Here is an 18139-nt window from a genome sequence, read left to right as displayed (position 1 = left end):
TAAACAACTTGTTGAAGGAATTTTGTCAAAATATTGAAAGCGACGCAAAATTTATATCTTTGAACTAAAAATCATCACAATGATGGAAGTCTTCACGTTAAGCGGTACGCAGCTGAAAAGGAACAGAAACAAAAAGCGTCGCTTGATATTTCTTCGGGAGCAATATGTGTTGATGAGATTTTGATTTGTTTATTTGGATGCGACTGAAAATAACGTTTGAAAATAATATTCGCTTAAATAATATTGAAGAATTGCCTCATGAAGCTGACTATCAAAACGCTGAATCTTAAAATGCTGAAATAAGGCCATTACAAAAATCACTTAATTTTCTGGTAAATATAAATTAATTTAGGAATACTAGAATTCAAACATAAAAATATTTAAAGCATCCAAAAATTAAGATTAAAAAAACATAATTTATTGGATTTTGAATAACTTAATTTTAAAATGATATTTTTTTTAGTTTAGGATTTCTTAAGTATCAATTATTTTATTAATTTTTCAGTTTTAGATTTTTTAATTTTTGGAATTTCAGATTTTTTGATATTATTCTGTTGAATTGTTATCTTAAATTTTTTATGTTTTTATTATTTTTATTTTTGATTTCTGGCATTTCTTTGTCTTATACCAAAAAAATTTAAATCAAAAATTATGAAAATTTAGAAATTTGAAAGTGTAAAATTTTTAAATCTTCAATTAGCCGTTGCGAATATTATTCTGAAGTTTATGTCACTAAACTCTGACCAAAGTTGAGAGGGTTACAAATCAAAACTACAAGCTATGGTTTTATTATTTTAAAAGTGTTCAAAACACACTTTAAATCAGTACAGTTGTTTTGCATCATTAGTTTTCAAAATATCTAGCTGATGGCGAAATCCTTTTTTCGTGAGAAAAAACTTTCCGCAGTTCCGCGACATGTTACAAAAATTCTAAATATTTTGAAACGAGCCCAAACATGTCGTATATGATTATCAAAGCAGGAAAAACATTTCAAATTTGTTTTCCGGACCGACCTGGTCGCTGGTCCTAAAAAGACTTAATCGAAATAAGTTATTTCTATTAAAATTGTGAAGCTATTTTTTTTTAAATATTGTATTTGCTCTCTGTTTTTTGGTCCATTTTGAAAAGGTGGCAACATAAACTTTGGAAAATATTTACAATTGATATTCAGAAATAAGAAATTTTAAAAAAAATAATAAAGAAATTTTAAAATTTACAAAATGCAAATTCTAATCTGTAAAATCCAAAAAATAGAAATTAAATAGTTTAAAAATGAATTATTGATCAGAAATTATATAATTTGAAAGTGATGTTTAATTACAGTATGTAAAAAAAGTATTTACACCCCTTGGGCACTATGCACATTTTGTGATAAAACATGTAAAAAGTTTAAAGTTTGACAGGAACCTAGGACTACGTTTTGTTCAGAAACTCATGCCAAACATTTTGCTTCAAAAAGCTCATGAAAAGATGATTTCTATAAAAAGTTATATAACAAATACTATTACGAAAATAAAAAAGGTGCAAAAAAAGTTTGTACACCTTTCGAAAAATTTACATAAATAATGTTATTTGTTGACAAATCACCATAAATCCAGTCTCGCAACTCCAAATAGGCATCCTTGACTGATTAAAAAAATAATTTGGATTGAATATAAAGTTTACTAACTACTTAGTATAAAAGTTTATATAACTCTGGAAATTCTATAGAAAACTTATCTTAACTTAATTTTGAAATCTTCTAATTCAACTAAATGTCAATATATTACCATAGAATTGCAAAATAAACATTTTGGAGTGGGTATAACACCGTTTTGGGGGTATTTGTATCGCTAGAATAGATTTTTCGTTGGAATTTCGTAACAACCCGGAATTACGTCGTCGGAAAATCAGCCGGCATCCGAACCGGTCCACAATTCACAAGTCAACCTATGTGGAATCGGAAAGGGCATAAAATTTCCGATCTTTTGATACCCAAACATCTAGGTTTTCTTTAAAACCTACGTTTTTAAATACCTGGGCAAATAGTAAGTTTGATCCACGAGAACAAAAATTACGAAATTCCATACATTTTTGACAGGTTGCTCAAACGAAACCATAACAACGTTTTTGCTTAGGTATTTAAAAACGTGGGTTTTATAGAAAACCTGGATGTATGGGTATCAAAAGATCGGAAATTTTATGCCCTTTCTGATGCCACATAGGTTGACTTGTGAATTGTGGACCGGTTCAGATGCCGGCGGATTTTCCGACGACGTAATTCCGGGTTGGTACGAAATTCCAACGAAAAATCTATTCTATCGATACAAATACCCCCAAAACGGTGTTATACTCACTCCAAAATGTTTATTTAGCAATTCTATGGTAATATATTGACATTTAGTTGAATTAGAAGATTTCAAAATTAAGTTAAGATAAGTTTTATATAGAATTTCCAGAGTTATATAAACTTTTATACTAAGTAGTTAGTAAACTTTATATTCAATCCAAATTATTTTTTTAATCAGTCAAAGATGCCTGTTTGGAGTTGGGAGACTGGATTTATGGTGATTTGTCAACAAATAACATTATTTATGTTAATTTTTCGAAAGGTGTACAAACTTTTTTTGCACCTTTTTTATTTTCGTAATAGTATTTGTTATATAACTTTTTATAGAAATCATCTTTTCATGAGCTTTTTGTAGCAAAATGTCTGGCATGAGTTTCTGAACAAAACGTAGTACTAGGTTTCTGTCAACATTAAATTGTTTAGATGTTTCATCACAATATGTACATAGTGCCCAAGGGGTGTAAATACTTTTTTTACATACTGTAATTTAATTTCAGAGTTTTTGAATCCAAGCTTAAATTTTTTTAACGTTTTGAATATTTTTATCATTTTATTTCTTCCTTTAAAAATCGCAAGCATTTTTATTTAATATATCAAAAATCGGAAGATCAACTAAGTGAATACTTATTATCAACTAATTTTCACTTTGTGCATGAACAAAGTGAAAATTAGTTGATAATAAGTATTCACTTAGTTGATCTTCCGATTTTTGATATATTAAATAAAAATTGGAGATTGGCCACGGTGGAAACTAAAAAATGTGACCAAAAGAAAGCATTTTGGACGAGTGGTTTCGGAAAAAAGGTTTACGAAAAAGTAATAAAAAAAATACACACAGATATTTCTCAAGCATTTTTCTCTAAGGAATTAGATATGTAACTAACCATATTCTTAAAACCAAAACGATAAAATTAGAATTGTATTTCTGATAATAGTCAAAATTCACTCAAATGTTTTTCATATTAAATGCTTTCGTTTTTGAAAACAAAATCTAAATATTTTTGAGAAATTATGATAAATTTTGAAAAATGTAGAGAAAAAACATGTATTAACAGTTTAAAGGTTTTAATGCATATAAAGGAGGGCTATTAATTTTACAATCCAAATTCGACTAGCCGAAGCCTCGATTATCCAAAGTTTCGATTATCCGAAGTTCGAAGGTTTTCGGATAACCGAATCAGGAACAAATGAAATCGGCATGTTTTATTTGCTTGTTTTTAACATCAAATTTGGCATCTGTTTTTTTAATGGTCCAATACACCAAGTTTTTGCTTTTTGGGTGTTTTTTAATACCCCTGACGGTTTCAAAAGCACCCAAAAACCAAAAACTGGAAATTTGGTTTATTAGACCTTTAAAAAAAACACCAGAAATATTTCTTGACCTCCATTTTGACCGCCACATTGAATCCAAAAATTCTAAATTATTTTATGGTTCTTCAGGGGTCATACTCTACAATCAAAAATAAGACAACAAGATCTAAGGATTTTTGCTGTCCCTATTCAGACTGTAGTCCCGATTCGCCCCAGATGACGGTAATTATTTCTATGTAGCCCCTTAGAGCAGTCCGCTCGGAAATTGCTATTTTCGATGGTTAATAACATTTTAGCAAAAAAACCAACAAAATAAGGTGTCTTCGGGAAAGTTTTTCCAAATTTAAAGAAGATATTAGTTCTGAAAATTGATAAGAACTGGATAGTTATTGCGCCTTCCATTGGTCAAAAACTGAAACAGTTGCTTTTCTCCATACAATTTGACGATTTTGCCCAAACTTGGTGGTCAGTGGTCAGAAAAAGCTCAAATTTTGGAACTTAGGCTAGTGATGCGTAAATCTTTGATTTCAGGGGATAGCCCCAAGTAAGCCCAGATTTGGACCATCCTAACCAATGTTATGCTAAAACTACAAGATAAATGAGATGTTACTGAATGGAACAATGTTCAAATCTGCAGCTCAATTTTTAAATATCCAAATTTTGGATCCATAATCTACAAAAACTGAGCCCGGCAATGGACAGGCAAATTACTTAGTTTGATCAATCAATTCTTGATTCTCTATCTTACAAATTATTTCTGGGAAGAGAACACACAATCATTGATTTAAGATTTTTTTAAGGTAGTTCAATTTAAAAAAAATTGGAAAACATTTCGGGGGGGGGGCTGCAGCCCGGAAGCCCCCCCCCTGGCTACGGGCCTGTGTTCAGTATATGATTCTGTATAAAACAAAAAAACAAAAAAAAAAAACAATTGGAAAAAATAGGGTAAAAAAAAGACGTAAAACACTAATATGGCTATATCTCTGGAAATAAATTTTGGAAAAGCTTCAAATTTTGGTCCCAAGCAGTTTATGGCGCATGTTTGAAGCGGTTTTCCAATAATGGAAGACACAAATTTTTAAGAGCGGATACAGACATCGCTCAAGTATTTCAGAAAAAGAGCTCTCAAAAATCAGACTTCAGTTCCGGGTTTCGGGCAAAAATTCAATCGAAAGAGCGCATTTAAACCTTCAATTTAGTAATAGGATTTTTTTTCTGGGACAACTCCTCGCCGCGCACGAATTTTTTAAGATTTCTGAGAAAAGTTTTTTTTCCAAAAGCAAACCTCTTTTTCGGTTTTTATAAAATATGCATCTCAGGGTTGAACTCTAATTTTGGGGGAAGGTAAAAAGGTGAGGCATTTTGAGCTTCACAAATTGGCGTTCTTAACTCAATTCAAGCAAAGCAATGAAAATGGGCCAAAGCCGAAATGTAAACAAAGAGTCTGTCCTGCTCGTTCCTACTGTAATTATTTATAAATATCCACTGACTTAAGCAGGACAGACTGAGATTTCCAGAAAAGTGTCACGTGTTTTTTTTGTGGATGGTCCCCTAAGGAATGTTGTAACAAAACAAAAAATAACATAATACAATATTAAAAAGGATCAATTTGAGAAAGAATTACTCTACTAAATTCTTCTACAAGTTCTATCCAAGCAAGCGTGGTTGTTGTTTATCCCAAATTAATCGCACCCACTGGCACTACTGCCGGTTTGTAAACTATCTGTTGGATTGGTGATCGAAGTAGGTATTCCATGCTCCTCCAAACTTAGCTTCTTAGAATCAGACTATTTCCAATCACCGCCGCCGCCGACTTAACCCACTTTCGGCCACAAATCCGCAACTATTTATAGCTCGCATCGTGAAATGGAAAGTGTTTGCGTTTTCTCCAAGTTGGTGGCCAAATTGAATGACGTTGCTACTCAAACAGTTTGTTTTGCAGTATTGTTACTAAAATGACTAGTCAATTTGTAAATGTGATTTTTTCCTCTTTTTTACCCTTCAAATGGCTATCCCATGTCAACGCTGAGAGGAACATCTACCTTTCAGAATTCTATCCCACAATCTTGGCAAGAACTTATTTTTAGAAAATATTCCCAAAATTTTGCTTCCTAATGCCGCTCACAAAATGTCTTTTCCCGGTTCTCCTATAGTGCATCCCAAAGAGCAGTGCATTTTCTGTGTCGAAATCGTTTAATTTTATCTTATTTCATCTTCTCTTCGCTCTCTCGCCGGTGAGATGTTTGTAAACTTGGGCCAGCGTGTCGTCAAACGCCGTCAACACGCCCGCGTGGAAAATCCGTGACCACGTGCGCCAAGAAAAAGTGGGTGGTTTTGGGTAGTGATGCGGCTGCAGTTTTACTTTTTTCTTTTTGAAACCCGACATGTCTCTGTCATTCTCAGACGTGCGTGAGTCTGGGAGTGGGAGATTTGGACGAGGACGTGGAGTGAGGAAAAGTGCAGTGCGCTTTATAAATAAACAGTTGGAGTTTGGTGGTGTGTGGCGTTCGGGAGATTTGGACGCGGTGCGTTAGATGCGTAATTTTTGGTCACTCACAAGTGTTTTAAAATACCTGAACGCATTGTACTGTTAGAATCAATAGTTTTGCTACAAATTACGAAAAACAATGTTTTGAAGCACGAGTCGTACATTCACTCGCCAAGTTAAATAAATACGACAGGTGCTGAAAAAATCGAGTTTTGCACCGAGTTGCTTACAACATTTTTAAAATTCACTTTAAAAAATCCTTTTGATAGGATTGGTTGAATTCGATGGACTGTTGGATGAACTCTTTCAGTCAGCTCACCGTTAGACACGGCATAGAAAGCTGCAACAATCTCTTCGATCTCGCGATGTGAAATCTTCCCTCCACTTGAGAAGAGTTCCCGCTCAGCTTAGAATTTTCCCAGCGCGTGAGAACGACTGACGACGGCTGACGAACACGAATCGTAACAGATCCCGCTCAGTTTCATTGGATCGTTCGTCGCGTGCGCGTTCGTCGTCGTCGGGATCGGTGTTGTGAAAATTTGGGAAAATCGTGCGGGAAATGAAAATGGGATATCTTTCTTGAAAAAGTGTAAAAGAGCAACTACTGGAACCGTTTTAAGCAAAGACACACACAAAAATCGCAATCACACAGTAATGGGCATTCTCCAGTTAGGAAAGGATTTGTCAAGCGAATCCTTGAGCACGTTCTCCGAGCTGGACGCCACCCCGCTGCACTACCTGATCGAGGACCTGAAGCGCGAGATCGACGCCAAGGACACGCTGCTGCAGGGCAAAACGGAAAGCATCGTCCAGCTGGAGGAACGCGTGACCGTGCGGGAGAAGGAACTGCACCGGCTAAAGTTGCGCCACGATTCCGCCAGTCAGGAACGAACGAGTTATGAGAAAAGGGTAAGAATCCGATGCAAAATGGCCAGCGCGGAAGGCGGAAGATCTCACCGATCGATTCTTGTTTGTGGCTCTCTCTCTATATAGATCGAGCATTTGCAAGAGGCACTGCGCGAGCATGACCGGACGATCGAGGTGTTCCGGCAGCAGAATGCCATCCTCGGCCAACAGCTGGAAGATATGAGCGAAACGGTGAGTACAGAGAAGAGTTTGTGGTATTATAGCTTCTATTAATAACTTGACGGGTTTTGCGATGGACGGATCGTTCCGTTGAGGGGTTAGGTATGTTTGGAGTAAATCACGACTTCAATAATTGCAAAGTTATTTGAATTTTTTTTCGCTTGTTATATAGCACTAAAATATGACCAATAGGGGTTTTTATGTTGAAATTATGTAGTGAAAATCTTCAGTATCACTTCTTAAATGGTATATTATGATTGAATTGAATTTACCTCACATTATTAAAGCATATAACAAAATATAAATACATAGATAACTTTTCCATCGTCTCGCGGAGCTTCTCGGCCAGCCTGAATCATCTATAGAAAAAGAAATTAAATAAAAGGCAGGGTTGGATCAAATATTTCATTGATAAAAAAGGGGGGAAAAACAATTACACTGAATTATTTTTTTTCTAAATGGTAAAAATTTTGGGCAATCGATTTTTGCCAGAAGAACGAATAGATTTAGTTTGTAGGAAATTTCACAGTAAATATTTTTGTATCACAGAAAATGCTATTTCGATACATTGCACGACGTGTGGCCAGAAAAAATAGCATAGCATAGCATTGGTGTCTACCCGTAGCTGCTACTTCGTTATTGACCAGGACCCCCAAACATTGCTCCGTGGACCACAGATGAAAAGTAGGAACCAATCATCACCCCTTCGCAATTTTCAAAGGTCCCTATCGTGCTGATCAATACCGACGCCGGCCACGACCAGTGGTAAGAAGTGGATGGGAATGTTAGCCGATACTTGAGTGATGGGACCGCCAAATCGACTGCGTCTCCGACAAAGTATCACATGAGTTTTGAGGGGTTAGTAAGATGGGTATGAGGTCAGGATTCACTGTGGTAGGTGATGCGACCATGAGCAATTTGTTTATCGGTTGAAATTTTAAAAATCTTAGGCAGCCGGCTGCGGAAAGATACCTATCTAGGGATTTAAACATAGTATTAATTCGACCGCGATTCTCCAGAAATTCTCCGTCGGCGTGCCTTCCGATCAACGGTGATGTAGGAAGGGCTTCATTCATTAAAATTATTTTATATCATAAGCCTTAAAACATATCCGTCGACGTGCCTTCCGATCCTCGATGATATGGAAAGGACTTAATCCAGCAATACGACTTGATTGTCTCAAAAAACAAAAATCGGATCGTTTCTATCGAAAACTATAAAAAGAGAACAAAAATAAAATTCATCGGCCAACGAACGCGCGAACAAAAAATAAATGAAAAAAGAAGAAGAAGAAATCCAATCACCCCATGTACACAAATAGCGACACAAAAGAGACGGAAAAAAACGAAAAGAAAAAAACAGGACTGCGCGTCCACACAGGCACCGCACTACTGATGCCATTATTTAATAATAATTACCAATCACCCCATGCACTCGAACAGCGACACAAAAGAGACGGAAAATAACACAAAAAAAAACAGGACTGAGCGTCCACACAGGCACCGCACTACTGATCGTGTGGCCAGAAAAAATAAAATAGTAAGGAAAGTAATTTTTCACCTTTAGGTTACTTTTTCAAATCAGTAAAAAATCCGATGGTAAAATCACATGCAAAAGCATGCACACCACCTTCGTCAAAAAAGACACTTAATGTTACACACTGCATGTACAATTTTGTTTTAAAATGCATTTTCCAGTTGTTTTGCAATCATTAGTTTTCAAAACATGTTAGATTTGACGAAAACAAAATTAATAGCCAAAAAAAATATTTTGCGTTAACTTCGATATCTCAGCAACTAATGGTCCTATTTACAATGTTCAAATCTGGAGTTTTTTTGAAAAGGTCCAATAAACCAAATTTCCAGTTTTTCCTTTTTGGGTGTTTTTGAAACCGCCCTGAGTCAGGGGTATTAAAAAACACCCAAAAAGCAAAAACTGAAAATTTGGTTTATTGGACCTTTTCAAAAAAAAAAAAACTCCAGAAAAATGTAACATTCGTGAAATTTTCCGATCTTTTAAAAAAAAATATTTTCAAAATGTTTAAACCAAGACTAACATTTTAAAAGGGCGTAATATTGAATGTTTGGCTCTTTTGAAATGTTAGTCGTGATCGGAAAATTTCACGAGTGTTTCATATTTTAACATTGTACATCGGACCATTAGTTGCTGAGATATCGAAGTTAGAAAATGGTGGGTTGTTTGGGTAAGACTTAGAAAACATCAATTTTCCTGATTTTAATCCTTTGCATGGCAATATCTCAGCAACTAAGGGTCATATCAACAAAGTTCAAAAAAGCAAAATTTATAGAATTTTCTCAGCTTCTCAAAAATATTTTTTTCAAAAGTGTGCTAACATGTGCATCAATTAAAAAAAATGAAAAACTGATACTATTTTCAAAAAAGTTACCTAAAAAATGGCTTTAACTTGAAAACGGTGATTTTTTTTTATTTGATTTCGATTTTTTGAAAAAATCAGTATTGATTCAAAAATTCATAACTCGGTCAAAGATTTCTTGCACAACCTGGAAATTTCTAAAAAGTTGACATTTTATGTCCCCTAAAAAATATCAAAAAACAAAAAAAAATCAAAAATATTGTTTTTTTTTTGCAAATCAAGTTTTGGTGACAAAAAGTTATATTAAAAATAACATTTTTTTACCGTGTATCATTTTTTTTAGTGTAGTCCTTATCGATACCTACAACTTTGCCGAAGATTAAAAAATTCCTTCAAAAGATACTGATTTCTGAATTTTCATACATCATTTTTGTATGGACAGCTGCCAAATTTGTATGGAAAATCATATGAACAAACTTATGATGCAAAATGGCTTCTTTGGGCATACCGAAGGCACCAAAAATAAATTTCAGCCGGATTAAAAAATACAAAAATTTAAATTAAAAAAAAATACCGATTTCGTAGCTTGACAATTCCGCCATGTTGGTTTCCCATACTGATAAGAAAATTTATTTTACACCCAGGGTTTAAGAGAGTGACTTTCGCGAAAAGGGGTGCGTGAAACTATTTTATAATTTTTTCCTGTCTTAAAAAATATTGTTGCATACATGATTATCTATAATTTAAGAAGTGAGCACCTCCCAAGTGACATTTTAGGCTTTATCAAGGCTGTCACAACCGCTATAAAACCTACCAGCCAAAACCAACATTATAACCACTAAGTCATAACAGCCTTCCCAGAACCCCGATAAATCTCTGTTAAAACCCAAAAGGACCTCCGCAAAAGGTTGTCACGGCCTATTTATAAAACCTACATAGGAGTTCAAGGCTTTAACATTGAATCCTAACAGACCCAGTTAGGAGTTATGGAAAATGACATTTCATACGTCTTATACCAGACAGATTTTATTATGGAAAAAAATAGTCTTTGTCTTGCCAAATGATATAGGAGACATATACCTATTTTAAGCCTATTTAGCGATGACTCTTGATTCCTTTAAGAATTTCTCTGCAGTTTTCAATTAAATCATCAAAATTCTATGTTCATGTGGAAGGGTAACTCTTCCTGAACATGCTAATATAAAATAATATGAAGTTCAGTTATTTCATCTATTTTTTAAATCATTTTTAAATCACTCCATCAAATTTGTATATTCAGCCTAATTTACCTATTATAATCACTCCCAGATACCTATTTTAATCAACGCCTTGAAAGCACCACTACAAACAAAATCTGCATGAAAACCATAATTACCACGTGGATGAGAAACAGCTGGAATATTTCATTTCAAACATTTTTTAAACTAGAAAATGATGAGCAATTCTGATATAATTTAGTCGTATACTAAATTTTTAAATACAAAATTTTGTTTTTTTTTTTTTTGCAAATATTTCAACCACGTGGTACTGCCTGACATATGGCGTCGCGGTGTTCATCAAGCTTTTACAGCATGCTAAGGAAAATTTGATGCTTTTTGGGGGAAAACCGTTGATTCCGGAGACATCGGATTGTTTGCCGATGCGCCAGGTCTAGGGACAACGAATCCATATCATGCTCTCTTCGGGAAAAGTGTTCTCCAGACCATTCCCCATAGGCCTGACCATACCAGAAGTTGGCGCGTTATTTTCCCAGACCTGTAGCGCTTGAACAATAAGTCCAAATTTCTCATTGTAATTCCCATGTAAACTTTAACCCTGATGCGCGCAGCCAGTTTACAACCAAATGTGCTGATATTTGGCATGAGAGCCCCTATGGGCATGCCCTACAAGGGGAACCATACTAAAACTTGATCGGAGAACTTTTTGAAAAACGTACCCACCCTAATGGTTATACTAGTTATGTCAGAAATTTATTATAAATGTGTGTTTTCATCAAATGCTAATCAAATTATTGCCTTTTCAACTTTTTCTACCAAGATGGCGGTCAATCACAATCAATGAAACCACGCGTTTATCGCCACATTTATGTATTGCTATTTGGCAGCGTTAAAAACTTTTTTAGGAGCTTATGGTTTTAAGTAAGCTTTTTGCATGCCTAAAGGCAATTGACAGCTATACAACACCCTTGGTTTTAAAGAACCATGAGATAAAACCATTAGCCATGACATTGCCATCGGGTTTTTAAGACTCTCTTAAAACTTTCATAAAACCTTATTGAAAGCCATTTGGCTTTTATTACCACCAGGTTTTATGTCCGAGGCATAAAACCTTCTTAGAACCTTTAAATCAGCTCATGCTTATTGGTTGCTGTGAAAGCCAACATAAAACTTACGAGCAATCAAGATGCTATCATAAAACCTCCATAAAACTAGGTGGAGGCTTAAAAATGTTACTTGGGCTAGAACTTCTCGACAGGACCTCAACATAAGACAGACTACTCATAAAAAAAATTGTTATAATATTACACCTTGGAATGGTTACATCTTTTATGTCACAAAAAATGTGTTATTCTACTTCTAAAAAAAGTAAATTCGCCACTATTTTAGTGTGTTCCACTTTTTCAGAACTAATTGAGGTAATATTCCGTTTAAGCCTTCCAAATATACACATATTCTTGCTGTGTACTACCTTGATTGAGTCCAGTTCTATCTCTGGTAACCTACAGTTCCAGAACATTTATTAAAATGTTTGAATCATAGCAATTCAATTCGATTCATTTTGTAATAAAAACAATCAGAATTCCTAACTGCCAAATAAATTTATTTTTTTTATCTGATGGTTTAAAGGGTTAAAAGATGAGAGATTTTAAAAATCTTCAATACGATCATATTTTATTACGCTTCTTGAATAATTTACTATCTGTTGTGATTAGACCAGTCTTCCTAATTACACAATAAACTTCACGCTCTCCCCATCACAGAGAAACCCACTAATAAAACAGTAATTAATTTATGTTCTTCCCCGTTTTTTCTTCGTCTTCTTTTTTTTCTGAAACAGCTGCAAACGTACAAAGAAAACCTCCGGCGGACCGTCGAAGAGAAAAACAACGCCGAGGACGAGGTAGGTGGTGGTTGTGATGTGTGCTGAGTGCGACTGATGATGAGTGATTCTTTATTTACTCTTTCCCTACACGTACGAACTACTCTTGGGGTTTTATTTTCCCTCGGTTTAAGTAACTTTGAACCGTACGGTGCTGCTGTGCAGTTTTCCGAAGGTGGTTCATGTTTCAGTTTTTTTCCGGGAATAAATTTTGTTTTATTTTTGTTGGGAGTTAGATTTCATGTATTTAATTCGTCATTTTTTAGAGTATGATGAATTTCATAAGTTTTTTTTTTCATTTTCTATTCTTTCATTTCCAAAAAATGCTCAGTGTAAAAATCAGCTCGTGACCATCTGCAATCTTCGATCGGCCCTCGAGGAGACAAAGCGCAACGGGGGCGCTTCCGTGAGTTTACCTGCCTTGCTCGGTCGGGGGGTGGCCGGTGGTGGTCCGCCCAGCCCTGGCAACCACTATCAACCGCAGCATCACCACTACCACAGCAACAACAACACCACCAGCAGCGCCACTAACACTAACAACAATAATAACACCGCTAGCAGTAGCAGTAGCACCAACAGTGGACCTTCCTCCTATTGGAGTGCCTTTTGGCGTGCATGATCCTTGCTCTCCTCCACCTCTACCCACTCTCTATTGCTTTCTGTTGCCAATTTAAACCAGTTACAAAGTCTTATGAATTCTCGATTGTTGAATCTCCGAATAGCATGCTCAAAAGTGTTTTTTTTGTGTCGAATTAATCTTTGAACTTAACGATTAAACAACCAACGTTCGAACTTACCAAGTGCCAATGTCTTGTGTCAACTTTGTTACTTACGTTTTCTCAAATATATACAAGAGTATTATTATTATTTTTACTGTGTAAGAAACTAGAACCGCTAAGGGCTTCCAAACGTTAAATATTTATTGTGAAATCGGACCGTACTACTCTGAAGAGATTCAAATTGTACAAATAAACTTAAAATCGATGTTACAAGTTTGGTGTTTTTTTTTCCTTAATCATACTAATCCAGTTGTTCGGTAAGTTTTACCTATTTGCCAGCAGTTTTTCATCAACCATCTATTCTTTTACGCCGTTTGTATCTCAACAGATCCAACAGCTTCACGACGTGATTCAAACGCTGCAGTCGGAGGTAGCGCTGCTAAGTGAACATTTGAACTATGCATTTCGGGAGGTGAGTGTCTGTTAGCTCGAAGATAATAATTGATTACGAATTAAAGTAATAAATTTAAACATTTTCCTGAGAATTTCTCTGTAATTTTAGTTCAGGATTTGAGGGGTTTTCCCTAACATCAAGTTATCATTAAAAATTATGTATTTGATTCTGTTTTGCCCGAAATGGCTTATTTATCACAAAATAAAGTGTTGAAAAGTTCATACAAGCACTCATTTAAATTCTTTAAAGGTCGACTTTTCAACACTCGTTTCGAAAGTTATATTGTTCAACACTGGACGCACCTTTAGCAAGCAAACAATCGATCTCTGGTTGCTAAAATACAACGAATAAAAGAAAAAGAAGCAAAATTGAAGTTTTTTATGTCTTATCCAAACATTCCCACATTTTCTAATGCCAATATCTCAGCAACTAATGATCCAATTTCAATATTAAAACTGAAACATTTTTTATGATTTTTTTCGAAAAAAATATCAATCAAGACAAACATTTGAATGGGCGTAATATTGAATTTTTTGCCCTTTTGAAATGTCAGTCTTGATTCCAAAATTTTCAAAATATTTTTTTTCGGAATGATCATAAAATTTTACAGATTTAGATTTTTTTAAGGTTCTATAAGCTATTGTGTCTTATATGTTTATAGGACTTTTATAAAATTCTCTTGCTCGAGTTCTCTTGTGATATTACATTTTTCAACATTGAAAATTGGACCATTAGTTGCTGAGATATCAGCATTGGAATATATGGGAATGTTTGTAATAGACTTCTCTGTATTTCAGCAAACAGAGCTCTAATCTTCAATGACTCTCCGGCAATTAATTTATTTATTGGAAATTTTCTGAAGTTTTGGAAAAAAATATTTTTAGGAATTAACAAAAAATCAAAAAACGTGAATTTTTCAGTTAAAAATAATATTTATCTTGATGAATACGCTGCACTTTATCAATAAATTTATAAAGTACTTTTCGAATGCAAATTTGATTTTACATTTAAAACTGAAGTCAAAATTTTGGTTTGACTAAAATTTCTAAATTTAACTAACTATGTGGAATTGTTTTGTCCATGCTTCTCTATGGATTAAAAGTTGCGGTTTATTTTGTCTAAACTTTGAAAATATTTGCAACGGTCTTATCAGGTTTTAGATATTTTTAAAATACCAAAAAATCCACCATAAAACTGTGGCGGAAAAATGTTATTTTTTATCTCAAAAACTGTTGAATGGAAACATATTTTAAATGAAAAATATAATTATTTATAGATTAAAATTAAATATTAATTCGTTATTTTTTCAAGACATTTTTTTTGCTTATAGTCCATATCAAAATCTACGTTCCATATCAAAATCTATGCTCAAAATTTAGAAAATATTGCAGTTTTTTAATAAAGTGCACCGTTTTCATATATAAGAGTAAACATTGATATTGTGAATTAAAGTTTTATTCTTCCCTGACTGGTCAGATGAAAATGGCATACTTGAGAATCTCTGAAAAATGTTTCAATTTCAAATAATAATAGAAATTTGAAATATCATCAGATATTTAAATTCTCTGGCTTTTCAAACCCCCAATTAAACCCTTAATTTCACTGTGTTTCCCCCAGAATCTCGCCAAGGACGCCGAGCTGGAGCAGTACCGGGACGCGAACCTGCAGTTGCGTTGCCAGCTGGCCGAGCTGAACAGGGACGTGCAGGAGCTGAAGGACATCGTTTCGCTGGTTGACGTTCGCAGGGAGGTAAGGAAGCAAGCCCCTCTCCTCCCACTTCCCTAACAACTTTCCAACCCTCCTAAGGACAGGATCGGGGTGCTAACCGAGTCAAATTTATGCCGTCGTAGAATAAATTTTCTTGACACATTCCCGGACCTGTGTTGTGATTTCTGCCGCACATAATATAACAACTCAGTTATGGTTCTGGACAGAGATAGTCAGACGAGGAAAGAGTTGTTTTTCATTATTCGCCAAAAATAACGGACAATTTGAATTTGGAGTGTTAGCGCGTTGTAGTTAGGTTGACTTATTAATATTTCTCCTAATTTCGGTAAACTAAAATTTTATTCCAAAGTTGTTCATAAAGACAACAGATTGCGCTGGTGTACATCGTGGTCTTCAATTAGGTTGAAATTCACGCCCACTTGTCTGTGATTCCAATCCGTTTGGTTGCTGGCCTGAGACTTCTTGACGGCGCACGGTTTGATTGAAACGTTTCACGTTCGTGTCACGGTGTCATCGGTTTGATTTGTGAAGAATAATATTTATTATTCTAACTAAAGAGGGGGGAAAGCAGACCTGCAGCACCACGTGTTCGGTTGAAAGGTGTTGACACATTAGACGCCGACCATTTGTATCGATTACACAGCGCTAAATCATCTGTCGAAAATTGATTTATGAGGCCAAACATGCAACCACAAAGAAATTTTTAGTTTAGAAAAATATACCACCTCCCACACCAAACCCCCTTTCGAGGTGATGATGGTCGCACGTTATTAACAACGCATTAACCTCAGGAGGGGGTGTTAAAGTGTTCTCGTTGTCACCCCTTTGGCCACGGCAATTTGCAGCAGGATACGGGAAGGGTGGTGGGGTAGAACAGGTTGGAACGGTGAAAATAACTTGTTACACGCGATGCTTTCCAACGGCAAACTTTTTCCGAAGACGGGAGGGTGCTGAAGAATTTAGTGAAATTAGGTCAAACGGAGTTGGACTCGATCGGAGGAATGTGTCGGAGGTTAGGAGCAGAAGTAATCAAAACAGCTTTAAAGGTTATGAAAAAGTTTTCAACTTTTATTGAAATAATCAAAAAGAGCAGTAATCGATAAAGACCGGCGTGGAATTGAAATTAAAAATTTGATTTGGCAAATCTTTTCCTTTTTTGTTTTTTTTTCTGTGTAATTTCTGGTAAATAAAATCATGTTTTGTAATAGATTATACGTTTACAACTTTTTAAGCAAAAAATATCAGTTTTAAGGGTTTTTTTTTCTAGATAGAAATGCTTATGAGCAATTCCAGCCCAAAACAGGAATTTTTCAGGTACTTTTTTCTCGACCCTCTCCGATTTCAATGAAACTTTGTAGACATGTTATCCTACGCTTATATAAGCCATTTTTGTGTATATGGAGCCAGTTCCACGCGATAATGACATTTGAGAAGGGCGTAAGTGTTTTAAATATTTTTGTAATTCGGAATTTAAATATTTCTGTATCTCGAAGCCGTTGCATCGTATCAAAAAGTGGTCAAAGACAAACTTGTAGGAAATTTTACGGGCTTTTCGATAAAAATACACTGAAAGAAAAAAACACCCAACTTTTATGAGATTTTTTGATTTTTAAGTTTAAAAGTCAAATTTGAGGGGGAGCCCACGATTTTTTTTCGTTCAAAATTTTTGTGAAGATAGCCTAAGATGTTACAAAAAGACTCACGAAAAATGCAGGATGGAGCAACTCACCTAAAAAAATACAAAAATCATTTACTGAAACTGTTTTTTAGAAAAGTGCTCTAAACGTCAAAATTTTCAAAAACCAAATACGGGAATCGATTCTCCAGACAATTTTACATAAAAGTCTCCATATTGACCATTGTCCTAAGTCCAATCCTTGTAAAGTTACAGCGGTTTTAAAAATAAAAATGTTGAAAAAATAGGTTTTTTGATGGTTTTTGGCAATTTCTATATGACAGACTTAATTTTTCAGTCTCGTAAATATTTTTACCGGAAAGCTCGTCAAATTTCCCATAAGTTTGTCTTTGACAACATTTAAATTGGATGTATGAGCTTGCAGATATAAGCTAATTACATTGCTCATAATTGAAAACATCATATTTTTTCAGTGTAGTATAGTAACCTGGATAGTAAATTAGCTTATATCTGTAAGCCCATACATCCAATTGAAATGTGGTCAAAGACAAACTTATGGGAAATTGGACGAGCTTTCCGTTAAAAATATTTTCGAGACTGAAAAATCAAGTCTGTCATATAGAAATTGCCAAAAACCATCAAAAAACCTATTTTTTCTACATTTTTATTTTTAAAACCGCTGTAACTTCACAAGGATTGGACTTAGGACAATGGTCAATATGGAGACTTTTATGTAAAATTGTCTGGAGAATCGATTCCCGTATTCGGTTTTTGAAAATTTTGACGTTTAGAGCACTTTAAAAAAAAACAGTTTCAGTAAATGATTTTTGTATTTTTTTAGGTGAGTTGCTCCATCTTGCATTTTTCGTGAGTCTTTTTGTAACATCTTAGACTATCTTCACAAAAATTTTGAACGAAAAAAAATCGTGGGCTCCCCCTCAAATTTGACTTTTA

The 18139-nt window shown here is 34.7% G+C and overlaps 1 protein-coding gene across 5 annotated transcripts in view; it reads left to right on the top strand.

Annotated features, from left to right (window-relative positions):
- The window catches only part of LOC120416079 (putative uncharacterized protein MYH16), a 46361-nt gene that overhangs the window by 15071 nt on the left and 13151 nt on the right, over positions 1-18139 (top strand). For 3 of the 5 annotated variants that reach the window (XM_039577754.2, XM_039577756.2, XM_039577752.2), the window contains 6 exons: positions 6798-7037; positions 7122-7226; positions 12607-12669; positions 12980-13054; positions 13756-13839; positions 15439-15570. In XM_039577754.2, the coding sequence (XP_039433688.1) occupies positions 6798-7037; positions 7122-7226; positions 12607-12669; positions 12980-13054; positions 13756-13839; positions 15439-15570 (699 nt within the window). The remainder of the gene's footprint in view (positions 1-6797; positions 7038-7121; positions 7227-12606; positions 12670-12979; positions 13055-13755; positions 13840-15438; positions 15571-18139) is intronic. The other 2 variants (XM_039577753.2, XM_039577755.2) reach the window with 2 other exon arrangements.

Source organism: Culex pipiens, chromosome 2 (genome assembly GCF_016801865.2).
Source record: "Culex pipiens pallens isolate TS chromosome 2, TS_CPP_V2, whole genome shotgun sequence".
In the NCBI taxonomy this organism is placed as follows: Eukaryota; Metazoa; Arthropoda; class Insecta; order Diptera; family Culicidae; genus Culex; species Culex pipiens.
This window is presented reverse-complemented; position numbering and strand designations above follow the sequence as displayed.